Source organism: Lissotriton vulgaris, chromosome 7, assembly GCF_964263255.1.
Source record: "Lissotriton vulgaris chromosome 7, aLisVul1.2, whole genome shotgun sequence".
Lineage (NCBI taxonomy): Eukaryota > Metazoa > Chordata > Amphibia > Caudata > Salamandridae > Lissotriton > Lissotriton vulgaris.
The window spans coordinates 291,138,434-291,153,946 of NC_141695.1; the positions used below are offsets into that span (position 1 = coordinate 291,138,434).

The 15,513-nt window shown below is 47.4% G+C and overlaps 1 protein-coding gene across 4 annotated transcripts in view; it reads right to left on the bottom strand.

The window, feature by feature from the left end:
• LOC147701410 (cytochrome c oxidase subunit 6B1-like) overlaps positions 1–15,513 on the bottom strand; it is a 117,334-nt gene that overhangs the window by 36,546 nt on the left and 65,275 nt on the right. For all 4 annotated transcript variants that reach the window (XM_086930097.1, XM_086930094.1, XM_086930096.1 and 1 more), the window contains exon 3: positions 688–788. In XM_086930097.1, coding sequence (XP_086786223.1) covers positions 688–788 — 101 coding nt within the window. The remainder of the gene's footprint in view (positions 1–687; positions 789–15,513) is intronic.

A 15,513-nucleotide genomic window follows, 5' to 3' on the forward strand; every position in this document is an offset into this window, starting at 1 on the left:
CTATAACAATTAGGTTTTCTGGAGAGGTTGGAGTAGGGAATATGAAAAAAAAAATAATTTGTGGGCAGCTGGTCTAGAAAGCAGTGTTGCAGCCCTTTTTTGCTAGATTTCAAAGTGTATGTTGAACTCCTCTGTCAGGATGATTCCTTTAACTCTGCTATTAACATTAAGCGAGAAGGTATTTGGTACAATTCATCCTGTTTAAATTTACTGGTTCAGAACCCATAAGCAAATGAACATATATATCACCCTGCACGATGGGTGATAATGGAAGAAATGTTTAGAACCAGACATATTAGCATGCCAACCATCTGATTGCCTAGAGGTGTTGAACTTATGTTTACAGCAGGCTCTTGAATACCAGGAGCGAGGCTGGCAATTTCCAAATACCATTGAGGGGATTGAGAGATCGGTGTTTGTGTTCCATGGGGAGGGGAGTGTGGGGTTGTCAGTCTCTCCTAGAGCTCTCCTTTTAGTGGGTAATGGACAAACAGCAAACGTCTGCAGCATATGGGTGACTGTTGACAGAAACTTTGTTACGACATTGCTTTATAAGGGAAAAATTATTAACTGCATTTTTACATTTAAGAATACCTCAACAATGTGACATTTAGGACCACTGCAAAAGCTCATACATGTGTGCACAGTTTTAAATACAATATTCAATTAAATTAGATTTTTACCTACCCACGAGACAGGACACAAGCATTTGTACACTTTAAAATACCATTCACAAGGCTTGGTATCCACTCCTTTAGCACTCAGTGCATTATTGCATCGGTAGTAATCTGAAATAAAAGCAAAACAAGAATTTTAAAATATGTACAATAGTGTATGGAAGTCAGCCTCAGTGCACTCACAAACTTTAGGACATACAAGGCATAAAGGACAGTATGAATCAGGGAAATCATTCAAGGACCCTCAACCAATATAGAGTTCTCCCTCCCCCAATTCGCATTTTCCATAATCCTGGGATGAAGAAGTTAAATTATTAAAGGGGTTCTGTGTACAGGAATGTTAGGCAGCATTTTGGAAAGCTAAACAACCATTTGCAATGCAACAGGTCTCGCATTTACCAGAGTTTGAGCTATTGTCATTGTAAATGACAAGGTCTTATTTATGTTGTGGTTTTTTAAACAGATAAAACATTGTCATTGTTGGATTTGGCCCTTTTTACAGTGTCATCCCTGAACTTTTTGCCTTCCTCCTGTTTTTTTTCTGACCTGTTTGTTGGTTTTAGGACCCTGGGCACTTTACCACTGCTGATCAGTGCTAAAGTGCATATGCTCTCCCTATGTTAAATTGATGTACTAATTAGTGACTCTTGAATGGGTTAGTTGATTTACTGGTCAGACCCTAGTACAGTACACCATGTGTGCCCAGGGCTTGTAAATCAAATACTGCTGGTGGACTTGCAGCACTGGTTCTGCCACCCACAGAAGCAGCTTGTAAAGTGTATCTCAGGCCTGCCATTGCAGAGCCTGTGTGCAGTCTAGTGCTGCCAGGTCGACTTGGTAAGTGCACTTACTTGCCAGTCCCTAAACCTTCCCTTTTCTTCATATCAGACACCACTAAGGTAGGTCCAAGGGCAGGGTGCATTGTACATATAAGGTAGGACATGCCCTGGTGTGTGTGGCATGTCCTAATAGTAAATTACAGACATTTTCGTTTCACTATTACAAGGATACCTGTTCCCCATAGGCCAGAATGAGCAGTTGGATTATAACATCTTATAATCCCAACGGACTCAGGGAACATGGCAGAAATTAGAGTTTAGTATGCCAGAACTCAGTGTTAAAATACATCTTTTAGTGAAGTTGGTTTTAACATTCTGTGTTTAAGTAGGTATTTTCTTGCTTAACTATCCAAGCCTGCCTCTGCTAGGTTGCGCTTTGTGTCTAGTTCTGTGAGTGACAGGGGGATTCCAGGAGACCGGTTGAGTCAGCACAGGACTGAATCAAGATATCTACATGCAGATGTGTGGGAGGAGTTGCACCTGGGACCCGAACAGGGCTGTGCCTTCCCTCCACAATGCTGGCTCCACCTCCTGTGGTGAGTCCGATGTCTCCGCCCACACTGTGAACGGAAAGGAGTCATGTAAACAGAGTGCTCAAGGGCTGACCAGAACTGGTTGGACCTAGGCAATGGCCGCTCTACCTTCAGAGTACAGAGAGAAAAGTAGTATAAATATGGGGAGCCAGACCCCAAGACTTTAGATCACTTCTGGAACAACAAGATGAACCTCTGCCAAGGAGAAGAACAAAAGGAAGCTGTAGAAGTGGACTGCACCCCCTGCCAAGTGTGCTGTGTTGCTGGGTTGGCCTACAGTGGTGTATTCAGTGCCAAAGAGGAAAAGGAACTTTGTGTGTACATCATCTTGCAGTTTATTACTCCAAGGGCTTGATTGGAGCTGGTCTCCTGACCGAAGTCTCAGGGATACCAGACTTCACCCCCTTCTGTTTGCCTGCATCTGGAACTTGCTGCTTAAGTGCTACAGAAGGAATCGGCAATACCGCCGCCGCACGACGCCGTAATCTGCAACGAATTTGCGAGCTTTGCTCCGACTTGCAACGTAGTTCCGAATCAAGCCGCCGTGCCACATAGACGTCAGCAAACTACATCGTAAGCCTGCCATAGTTGTGAGCGCTACTCAGACTTGCGAAGCCAGCCCGATGCCTGCTGCTGTGTGGCAGACTCCGAACCGGACACCATCGCGGCGCTGATAGTCGACGTGGGTGGTCAAGAATCCATTGCACGGAACCGTGGCTTCTGCGCCATCATGATGTCACCTCCCCAATGGTCAGGAACCGACGCCTCCCCTGCCTGCGCAAGCATCCAGGTCCCGACGCATCATCTCCCCCAAAGCAAGGAACCAACGCCGCACCACACCAACGACGCTGCATCTCCCAGACACCGTGAGGGGTTTTTGTTTTCGCTTTTCCAAAGTACTGTTCTTTGAGGGTCCGTTTCGACAACGGGCCCGACGCCGCGCACCTCGCCGTCGTACTTTGGGATTTCTTTGACCTGGACGTCGTAATAACTCCATTTGGGTTTATTTGTTGCTAAAGACTATTTAAGTGAATAACCTATTTTTTAACCATTTCTCCCATCTTGAAGAATTATTATGGAGTACAGTATCGTGGATTTTTGTTGTTTATGGTAAGCCTATATAAAGAATACTTTTTATAAAAACCTGTGTGGTGTTGTATGTGTTCATAAATGTTTAACACACTGCCTCTGAGAGAAGATTGTCTGCTCGTGCCAAGCTACCAAGGGGGTAAGCAGGGGGTTATCCAGTAGTGTAATCTCCTTTACCTGACTTAGATGTTAGGGTCCCTACATGGTCAAAGGTGTATACCATTGCCAACTAGAGACCCCCAGTTCTAAGTCATTTACAATGCCAATCGCTTAAACTCGCGTAAATGACAGATTGCATTGCAAATGCTTGTTCTAAGGGCGGGTCCCGCCACCATTTAAAAAAAATAGCTGCTGATCAAGCTGCCAGAAGCTACTTAATATAAAGCAGACAGTGTGTCCTTTGATTTTATACCACCAGCATAACTTTGAATGCCCATTCTGCCTCACATACGGCAAGGCGGTTGTGATGCCAACGCCGGCTCAGAGCTGCCTGCTAGAGATGTCACACACTGTAAAGGTTTGTGCCAGGGGTGATGGAAGGAGCGAGAAGGCCTCGCTCTGCCCAGGCCCACTGGAAACATATCCATGTTTATAAGTGGCACATAGCTAATAGGAGTTAATGTTTTGTGTAGCGCTTAAACGCAAGCACAGAGATAAGTTACTGATATTTAATAAACAACAACAACAAAATAAAATGCTACGGTGCCCCCTTGAACCAAGTTATACATGTCTTTGCAGCAGGCCCACTAACTCACCATCTCATCAGTAATGAAAATAAACCACTTCTCGTATTGCCAGTATATATTTACAACTATTCACAAATTCAATAAAATCCTGTTCATAAGTTGAATGTGGTGAAGGGGCTGCTGCCCCCGGGAACGCTGCAGAGGTCTTGGTCCAGAGATATATCTGTATACTTAGAGTAAAGTCACAGCCACAAGAGTGCTTTAAACGAGAGGATGGGTGGGAGCAGGATACAGCATAAATAGGGCTCCCGGTTTTATGGTATTCATTTTTTGCCATTTCCGTCTGCATTTATCCATATTTATTTTTTAGGAATTTCTGTATTTATCCACATTTATGTTTGCCACAAGCAAAAGACGCTACAGCCACATTTATTTAAATTGACAATTTTATTAGTTATCTTGTACAATATAGGCTATATTGTACTAGAAAACAATTAAAAAAATTGGTTAAAAAACAAAAGGGCAGGAAGTGTAGGTAGGAGAGAGAAGTGTGAGGTGGAAGCTTAACTATAGAGCCTTTGGTGCTTCTAACAAAAAGCTCTGGGCCTACATAATGCAACCCTTACCCCAGGCTGACACGACCTTCACCCGCTCTGCAACAGTCCTTGCTATTCCATTTCATGCACCACATAGGTCTCAGTGATCATCACCTATGGAATGACCATCATTCTTTTGCATGATTCATAGCCAATTCTCAAAGCATCGATTTCAGATGACCATTAAGTGAAACATATGAACCGTTAACTTCAATTTCTTGCATCCATTTGATCAGGGCACGTAATTCTACAAGTTCTTACAACTCGCTTGCTGCCTTATCTTCGATTCCCTTCGCGAAACACAGCAGAGCTGGCAATCGGTTAACTTCCATTTAATAACTGTGGTAAAGGGCGGTCATGTGGGCTGTGTGGTTACTAAGAACGCCACAGGAATTTTTCTCCAATATGAACTAGACGACCTATTTTAACCTATTGAAACTATACTTCTCATGTGGCTGGACTGATGGAGGCACTCCGACAGCAGACTTACAGGAGCGAAGGGCCTCGGAGTTACAAGGAGTTGAATGCTGCTATTGGGTGGTAACCATAGCAACAAGACAACGCCAGTGGAAGTATAGCAAGTACGAGGTAGGAGAGTAGTGAAAAACAGTCCGCATTTTGAGGGCTTGTTTTGCAAACGTGGTTCCTGCTCACTTTGCCCGCACAAAGGCACTGCGGTACGACAGTCTTTCATTTTGGTTCCATGCCCCTCTTAACCATATCATAGTCACTGGACGAGCAAAGATCTTTTAGCCCTTTACTAGCTGCAAACTGTGACTGTGGGGATCTAAGTGTGCGGGGGAGTGTACAATATAGCTTCAGGAGCACTTTCAGCCAAAAAGACACATTTAGCCAAATGTTGTTAAACAGATCTCAAAGTGTGATTGACCGCCAGCCGCACCAGAGTACTTCACAGGTCTTTAAAGACCATTTACTAGTTAACGAGGCTTTATTTTTTTCACCCCTCCATACCAGACTGCGGACAGACTCTACAGGACCCCCCCTGTGCTCATGGCTTAAACACCGAAATGTAAAGAGCTGATTTTTACACGGGACAGCAGAATTGTTTATTTGGAACGTCGCTAGCAAAATACCAGACAGCAGCGTGGCTAAATTTGCTAGTATTTTGCAGTTTCTAAATATAACTACAGACAAAGGAAATATAGCTTATCTGTATTTATATGTAAAACCCCGTAAAAACGGAAAACCGGGATCCCTAAGCATAAAGCACACTGGATTTGGCTGCCTACGTAGTTCACGCACAAGCGATCAGACATCAACACCGCTGAACATGTCAGTGTGTACACTTCACTCCAAGGAACCTCACAGCCTCTCCCTTGAGGTCACAGACAAAAAAATCCCTTCAAGCTCCAGGTTAGATCCCTTCAAGCTCCAGGTTAGAACCCCGCCTGACCCGAAGTGTGCATGCAAAATCCACACATCCCAGACTTCCATGCAAAATCCGCACTTCCCAGACTAAAGGCAACAAGCAGCGGCCACTTTGCTCTTCATTTCCCAAGACGATCAACTGCCGGCAACCTCTAATTCACCCATCACTCACTTCAGTACTTTTACATTTATAATATGATAACTTTTCATAATGTGGGAGGAGATTCTCTTGGCCAATATTCCCAGGCATAAGTGCAACTCTGTTTTGGATTCAATAATATAATCTGTTAAGGCGATATCATTCCAGCTCACCTAGACAATTATTACAGGGAACCTCAAGTGCACAGAGAGGTCACCTGCCCTATTAAATACCCCTTATGTGTTTGTTTACAAAACAGTAAATATGTTCTCTACTGTGCCTCAGTTGGTGGTCCGAAGGAAGAAACAGTTTCAAGGGACACACCATGCATTCTCACCTCCCGCCAGCGCAAGGGTTTGCAGATGTAAGCCCCCGCGGTCAGGTCCCCGGTGGGGGAGAAGGGGTGCGCAGCAGCCCAGCACTCCAGAGTACCACGGCCATGAATAAAGTAATCGGGCAGCGAGGGACAGAAACTGGTGGTCGGTAGACAACACGGGACTGACTGGAAAAACATTGTGCATATGGCATTACAAAAGGACATAGTGTAACACCGCCAATAGACGATAGAGTCCAGATGGGCTGTTCGACAAGGAGACAGGACGGTAACCAAAAAGCCTCCTATTCAATGGGAAGCCAGTGTTCAGCATAAACGCTGACACAACCCAATCAGAATGATGGGAGGGTCTTAATCGTAACTTCCTGAAAATACAGATTACAAGATGGCTTGCAGAGCGACCAGTGCATGCGCGCTGCAATGCTAGGCGAGACAAAAAAAGTGCTCAGTGCAATGCCCACACTAGGACAATTTAATGCAAAAAGAATGGGGTAAAGGGGGCCTTTTTTCTTCTCTCATGAATGCATTATTAAACGTAATTTTGTTTCTAGTTTTCCCATTTTTCAGTTTGCTGCATTGATATTTAGCTTTTATTTTTAATATGACAGTTCTTGTAATTATCGTTTTGCTGGAGGGAGGCGAATGGGTTATGGTTATGCATTAGAATTAGAATTGCCAGGGAAGATTTCATGTTTGTACAGTTGGACCTGGAGCTACCCTGGGACGGTTTGTGAACCCAGTTCTCTAATAAATATATTCTCACTCAACTGTTTGGATATCTTCATGTGAGAGAAATATTAACAATAATCACATGGTGCTACCACTCAATTTGAATACTGGCTTCAGAATCACTATTGGTGATCAAGTCTTCTACCTCCAGATGCACAGAGCGCATCAATTATTTCATTTTTCTAATAGTGGTTATATTCTTGGCCTTACCTTTGATCACTTCCTACTTTAGGCTGATTGGCAGAAACTGGCTTTATCCGTGAGCACTGAGCAACTGAACATCCTCTAATCATTTCTGTTGAATGACTCCAGTCAACCAGTTAGTTCCACTTGGATTTTCAAAGGATTCCAAAATCCAGAAGTACAGCCCACATTCTCCTGCAGCTGGGATTTACCCTCTACTAGAGATATGAATCTTGGGAAAATATCCTAGGTGGGAACTAATGTGAAGGGTAACAACTTTTCCTGAGAAAAAATAAATAGGACCACCCTTTTTGTGCACATCAAATCCTGCGCAAAGGTCTGCTAGGAAGCAGCCTAAACATCAGCATCATCTGCTGAAGTGAAACTTCACTTCTCATTTTCAGCTTAATGACACCTTAAAGAGGAGGAATGAAGGGGCAATACGACCCCTCTCCTTTATTCAGATTCCCATGGTCTCCTTTTTCAAGAGATGTACATTCATTAAAAGATTATCTCTAAGAGGTTGCTTTCTGTTCTCCCAGTCTCATGAAAGTGGACACCCTTGTTATAAAATTAAACGAGCCTGCCATTTTTTAGCCGCACTTCCCCAACATGTCCTTTATGCACTCATTTGTCTTGGTATACATCTTGGCAGAGGTACCCTAAAATTTCTTCTGCAGCATGCACCACTCTACTTCTAAAATACTACTAGTACAAGATAAATCGCCTTCATTACACTCCTAAATTGGCTAATGACTGTTCTTCCATATATCTAGGAGGGATACTTTGCCAGGCGTAGTGTAAATTGCATCACCTTGTTGAAATAGTAAAAGAACCATGTACTCTCCACTGTGCTTAGCATCAGATTGCCTCCCTTGAAGACCCACTGCTAATTCTCCAAATCCCTTGCATTACAATTAGAATCAATAGACACAGGGCACTGCTTTGCACATGTAGGTAGAGAAGCCATAAATGGAGCCTTGAAAGCTTCAATTATTGGACCATTTTACAGACCAGTGTTTGCACAGCTTGGTTTTGAGCAAACATCTTACATTTACTTACAGCTCACAAATGCATTTTATGCTGAACGTGGTCCTCTATTCTTTTCTGACAGCACACAAAGTCAATTCTTTGCAACAACAAACAAGCATTTACAATGCAATGGTCTCGGCATTGTTAAAGTTAGAGCTATTAGTATTGCTCATGACATTATTTTACACTGCAGCCGGACACGCTTTGCCTCACTGAGAGTGAAAGTGATGAGCACTGATCGACGGAAGGTAGAAGTGTGATGACTAGGAAATACTCTGGCCCCCTTGAGGTTGGCTGACCGGACCGTGTATGAGAGCCGGGCAGCTGGCTCTGAAAACATAGAAACGAAAAACGTTCCAGCGGGCGTGAAAAACAACTCAAGACAAATCAGTACAGTAAAGCACAAATTTTGCGATGCTACTCAGCGGGTTTCAGCATTCCTGCTCGCACAAGAAAACACTGTCAACGTTTTTGAAGAATGGAAGGCACTTCTCTTCATGCTACTGGAGCAGCGAAGAAAGAGGTGGATAGAGTGCTGTAGTGGGTTGTATTCCTCTGCTTTGTTCATGTTGTGTTCCTTTTGCCTCGCTTTTGGAGTGTGTGTATTCAGGGGTTCGATCAGCTTCTGTCAGTTGCGGATCGAGCCTCCGAGGGTGCGCTGCTCTTTGCCGTGGCTGAAGCTTTGTTCTAATAAACGTACCTGCATATTGAGGATGAGTGGCTTCCCTTGTGATTATTGTCACATACCACATTTGGAGACGAGCGGGAACCAACTTCAGCCACACGATCCTTCAGAAGAACTCCATGCGGTGGGGTCACCTCTCCAGTTGCGGTCTGCCGGCTTTCAGAAACTTCTCTGACAACCAGGCCTTGGCCGGTCCTCCTGGTGACAAGTGGGAACTGGTAGTACCCTTGCTACCTTCATTTTGTGCTGTTTTCTTTGATTCCTCTTGGTTGACAGTTGGCAGCTCGCGCTAGGCTCACACGCTGTACTGAAGGTTTGGAGGTGGCACGCGAGCAGGTTCAGCGCGTAACAATCTTGGTTATGTGGATCAACGTGCTCAAGATGTGTGAGGACATACTGCAGCCATCTTGGTTCGTGTTACAACCTAAGGCTGACGGCAGTTCACGATCAGCTGTTTGTGCATCACAGTTATGTGCATACCTTCAGTTCCTCATCGTTTTGGCAGATCACATGCATCTCTGTGATATGCACACCCATCAGTCGGCAATATTTCTACAAAGTGCATACCTCCAGTTCGCGCACCACGGTGATGCGCTCACTTATCTGATATTTGCTAGCAAGCTGTGTGTTCGGTGACACGCACACCTCTGCCAGAAAAAAAACAGGTCTGCCGCGGCCGGTCCTGCAGGAAGGGGCACGGCGCATGCGTAAACCCGAAACCTTCCATGGGGCACGGCGCATGCGCAAGCAGCTAACAGCTCAGCTTCCGAGGAGGACAGCACCTGGCCACTGCGAGCGCGTTCGCGCGTGGCCGGCGCAAATCGCCTTGCGCGCGGCCAGTGCTGTCCTCCTCGGAAGCTGAGTCGCTAACAATAGATCTCTGGCGAGAGCGAGCTTCGCTCGCTTCTAGCCGAGACCTAAAAAAGGAATACAGGTTTGCTTACTTGTAGCAGTCATACAAATGGTGGACAAAGTCAAACATTGCTAATTGATTTGCATCCGAGCGCTAGTAGGCTGAACTGAATGGCAAGTTTAATTTTACAGAAATTGGTGTTTGTTCTCAATGCCTCAGTTTACCTGCATATAGGAATGAACCCACATACAGCTAATTGGCTCACAAAGCCCAATTTTCAACCCAAAATTAAAGAAACAAGCATGACAATGTAACTGGGCAAAAGCAACAAAATTCTAACACTTCGAGGCCCTACTGTAAAATCAAGCATTTGTGACCAGAAGTGGCTAGCTTTAAGATCACAAACCATGAAGAAAAAAAAAGTTTTAAAAAAATGCAAATCTACGTCGTCCCCTCTTCCAAAATATGCAGGGCTTGCAAACTACTAACGGATCAATTATGTTCAGTGGGTTATTTAAATAACTTAATTGCACTGCCTACATCAGGAGGTTGGCATGATAACAAACCATGGCATGTACCCACCCACTGGTTTCGGTTTATCACTACCGGCACACGCAGCAGTTCAAGCCCAATAGATGTTGAAATTATGTTGTAGATAGTTTGTAGAGGTATCTCCTAGTTCATTGGTATTATCTGTGCCTACTGGAGTACCAAGAAGCATGTGCAACAGCTTGGGGTATTTGGAGCATGTCAGCTCTTTAAACTCAGATGAAAAGTGATACATGGAGGAGGCCCAAATCTCTCCGAAAGCTTCTGCATTGTGACAGATTCTCTATTTCTAATAGATGCCGGATTTTGAGGAGCCTATAAGTGTGATCAGGGGAGCTATCAGAACCCCAGGAGAAGATAGCCTTAAGCACTGTGCCCATCATTCGGGCGATTTGCCAGCCCCTCAAAGATTTCAATAGAAAAAAGTTAATAAAATGTGTGATCTGAATATCAAAGGTTTTTCCAAAATCTAGGATGCTCCCTCAGTATTGATTTAATTTGAGACATTTCCATAGCAGATGGAGCAGGGTCCTGATGTTGCCACAGTCCCTCCCGCACGCCTTGCTTCTTTCTGGTACCACTTTTACTGCCTTGCTTGAGTAAAATATTAAAATGCAACTCTTAGTCATAGTTTCTCTGCTATAAGCATTTTGTACTGTGTTGTGTGCAGTAGAAAACTTATTTCCATTCTCTTATTGTTCACCCTTATTTAACTTCCCATTGTTTCAGTCACACAGTTCTCTTTTGGAAGGAGCTGTGCCAACAGCACATTTCAGTGATTAGTAGTCTGTCATTACCTTCCAAAAATATCCATTTTCTCAAAGGTCGTAAGGGGTCAATAGACATGTGGCTTAATAGAGGGATGATTAACCCAATGTCTTTTCTGGTATTATTGTATATAATCTGAGTCTTTCAATCCATTTTTTTTAATGTAGCTTTTTATTGGTGACTGTACATTGAAATATACAATCATCTCTAATCATTGTCATATAAGTAAATGTTCTACCTTTTTCTAAAATACCTTTATATTCTTCTGAAATTTCTCATGTGCCTCAGCTTCTTCAACAAGCTACAATTGCAAGTTCATAGAACTCCCCGAAATGTCCACTATTCTTCCACTCAGTCATTCTCTTAGGTATCACATGTGTGACCCATTACAGACCAAAACTATAGGCACTGGTAAATTGCAAAACTTTATTTCTAACAGTCCCCCCTCCCTTACCCACCCTCTCCTGGTCGCTTCTGGCTGAAACTGACAATACACTTAGGGCATATCTTCAGTAGGCAATAAGCTGCTACTACAGAACATCATTAAGCGAGCACCTTTCTGTGGAGGGGGCGCAGTCCCTCGACCATCGTCTACTATTCCAAGCAGGCTATTGAGAATCATCCACTCGAGGGGCAAGTAAGTCTATTTCCCCCAGCTGCAATACCATCCCATCCCACTCCAGTGCTACGGGTTGATTCCTATGTCCTCTCTTCCTCTCTCCGTAAAGCCGCTCCCTCCACCGCACTAGGTCCGATTGCCATGTAGAACTCCTGGGGGTTTTCCACCTCATTGTAATACATCTAACCACCAAGGCGAGGTCCAAGAATTTCAGTTTGACCTTCCATGCCGTAGATCTCCTACGCAATCCCACCAGACAATACAGGGCGTCCGTAGGAATGGTCATTTGAGTGATCGTGTGTAGTGTCTGACGTATCTCTACCCAATAACCCGATAATTGAGGACAGGACCACAGCATGTGAATAAAGTCGGCTTCATCACTGACAGCGTGGGCAGCAATGTGAGGAGTCAGGGAACATACGGTGTAGATGTGTGGGGGTTCGATACGCTCTGTGGAGCACAATAGTCTGGATAAACCTAAATTTGGCGTTACAAGAGACTCTTCTTGGGTGCTCTAATAACGACTGCCAAGTCTCATCAGGTAGATCAGAGCCATGATCCTGTGTCCAGATCGCCCTAAGGGCCGTAAGTGGTATTGCAGCATGTTCCCTGATTGCGGTGTAAAGCCAATGCACCAAATGACCCCCCTTCACCCATATAATACAACAAGTTAACTAATTTGTGTTACATGGGTTTTGTTGTTTGAGGTGCCCAAGTTTTTCTTAATATAATGTGAAATCGCAGCAAACAGTAAGTACTATCTTGGTGGGGCTCCTGTGATCTGTAGGAAGGTGTTATGATCCAGTAGTGTTTTATCTCCAAAAAAGGCCCCTATATCCTCTACCCAGATGTCCGCCCAAGTCTGTAGTGCGTTACGTGTGAGTCTACCCTGCGGTGTCGGGATACCTAGCAATGGAATGTTCGCCGCGCTAACTCCCTTCGCAACATTGAACACAATCTCGCAACTCTCACCAGAGATCTCGCTCATCTTAGATCTGATTTCTATTCCCTCAAAAATAGAGCCCTCCCGGCGTGGCTTGGCGGGCGAAGATGGCGGTCGCAGCCTTGTAGAGCTCCCGCCGGCCCGGACTTAATTCGATCATTTATCCTGACCCCCGAGCCCACTGTCGGTGCCCAGTGATTGCTTTCGATCTAGTGAAGTCTCCTGTCTACTTTGGTGTGTTGATCTTGCAATTCTTCCCTTCCTGTGATCGGAGGGAGGCGGCGGCGGAGTGCGGCCTGGTGGCCGGCCGGAGACCGGGGTCCTCGAGTTTCGCGACGCCTGGTGGCAGTTGCGACCTGGCGGGTGCGGGTGGCATCCGCTACGCCGCCCTTGGCTCATCTCTTCGACCGCGATCGCCTGGAGATCGGGACGGTGCCAACAGCTCCTACCCATCGGCTCACCCCCTGAACGACCAACGAGCGGTGGCGGTGAGGCGTGGCCCCGCGACAGTCTGGAGACGGGGTTCCTTGTGCCCCGAGGCGGCCGGTGATGGACTAGTGGACGGTAGTGGCATCCGATCCGCCTCTCCTGGCTCGGCCCGCTGGATACGGCTGCCCACAGACCACGGACCCACAGATTCTTCCTGTTGTACCCTGGACGGCTGCTTGTGGGGACGAGTGTGGGTGCGGCCTGTCCTGCCGGGGTGACGCCGGGACCTCGATTTTCGCGACACCCGATCACGGCGGCCGGCCCGCATTCCTCCCTGGGGCCTCATCTGGGCCGCCCCGCTCAGGACTTGCGACAGTGCCCGAAGGTTCGAGGGTGGTGTCCGCCCTGCCCAGCGCTTGCCATGACCAGGGACAGAGGAGGTGGCCCGCCTAAACATGGCCCCATCGATAAATTCACCGGGCCGAGTGGTGGCGCCGGGGCGGCCTGTGGCAGCGGCGGCCCCGGGCCGGACAATGCAGCTATCCTGGCGGCCATCACCCAATCCCGAGACATGCTCGATGCCAAGATTGGAGCGGTTGGGGCGGATGTCACGCTCCTGCGCCAGGACCTTCGCAACGCGGTGGAGCGGATCGCTGGGGCCGAGACCCGTATCACGGAGACTGAGGCGGACATTAGTGGCCTAAAGAAGCGACCTGCGGAGGTGGAGAGCGTCCAAAAGACACTGGCGGCCCGCGTGGAAGATGCAGAAGGGCGCGCGCGGCGCAACAACCTCCGCTTCATTGGCTTTCCAGAGCGGTGCGAGAAGGACAACATGGAGCGGTTCCTAACCGGGTGGCTGGAGAGCTGGCTCCCCGAAGGGGCACTGTCTACGTGCTTCGTGATTGAGAGGGCCCACAGGGCTCTGACCCAGCGGCCACCGGAGGGTGAGCGCCCACGGCCAGTTATCGCTCGCCTGCTGAACTATCATGACCGGGATGTTATCCTGCGGGAGGCGAGGAACAAGGGCTCACTCGCCTTCGAGAATCATACTATCATGATTTTCCCGGACTACACGAAGATGGTGCAGCAACAGAGGCAATCCTTCATGGACGCTAAGGCTAAGCTTCGGGGCCTCAAGCTCCAATACTCGCTCCTGTATCCGGCTCGCCTGCGAGTAATATAGCAGTCTCGGACCCATTTCTTCGATTCGCCGGAGGAGGTGTTCCGCTGGACCGATGAGGCGGTACGACTCCGGCCCCATGCCCAGCCGGGGCTGGACCCGGGCAGGTCTCAGGGATCGTCGCCGGAGCGGACGGATCGCCCGAACAGGAAGGGCCGCCATCGGAGGTCTCGCTCCAAGAAAAGATCGGCTTCCGCCTGTGCATCGCAATCGGGTGGTGCCAGGGACTCGGAACACTCCGATGCGGGCAGCTGAACATTGCTGGGCCTACACGCACTTTGTATGCTGCATACTGAACTGCTCTGCTTTGGCTGGTGAGACTGTTTCATTCTGTCCTTGATGTGCCAGTCGGTTCCCATGTGAAGACTTCAGTTATTGCCATGGGGACGCAGTGGGGCTCGGAGGGTACCATTTGTGGGCCTCAGACCCTCACAGATGTGAGTGTTGTTGGGGGGGTGGTGTGTGTGTGTCATTGTGGGGTTGTGGGGATCCATTGGTATGGCGGGCCCTGGGTCCTCTGTTTTGGGCCCGGGTCTCTCCATGCCGCGACAGATACTTCAATGTTTTCTGAGGTATTGGGGTGGTGGGTGTGGGGCGTGGGGGGGGGGGGGAGTTCTGGTGTTGCACTTGTTGGGGGGGTTCTGGGTTGGGAAGGGGGCGCTGAGTTTGCGGGCTGGGGGGGGTGGGTCCACACATGTCAGAGGCTTTGATTCTTGTCGATTTGCGGGTTGCACCTGGGTGGGAGGGAGGGCCAGATTCTGGACTGTATATTGACAATGGCTGATGCTGCGCTTGTGTCTCCTTCAAAGACCCTGCGGGTGGTGACATGGAATGTGCGGGGTATCCTGGATAAGATCAAGCGTGGGGCTGTGCTGCGGTGGGGGAAGAGGGAGATGGTAGATGTACTCCTGCTCCAGGAAACTCACATGCTGGGCTCCAAGGCCCTTAGCCTCCAGAGGTTCGGTTATCAACAGGTCTATCATGCTGGCTTTACGAGGGGATCACGGGGGGTGGCCATATTGATACATCGTAGGGTGGCCTATGTCCATGAGAAGCAATGGATTGACCCTCAGGGCAGGTTTGTCTTTGTTAAAGGCCTACTGGCTTCCGAGCCGGTGGTCTTTGGAAGTGTTTACGCCCCTCCCCCCCTGCAATGGGCACTGTCTGAGCGGCTGTTTGCGTTGTGGGACGAAATCCCCGAGGTCCTGACTGTGGTGGGGGGTGATTGGAATGAAGTCATGGATGTGGGCCTGGACCGCCT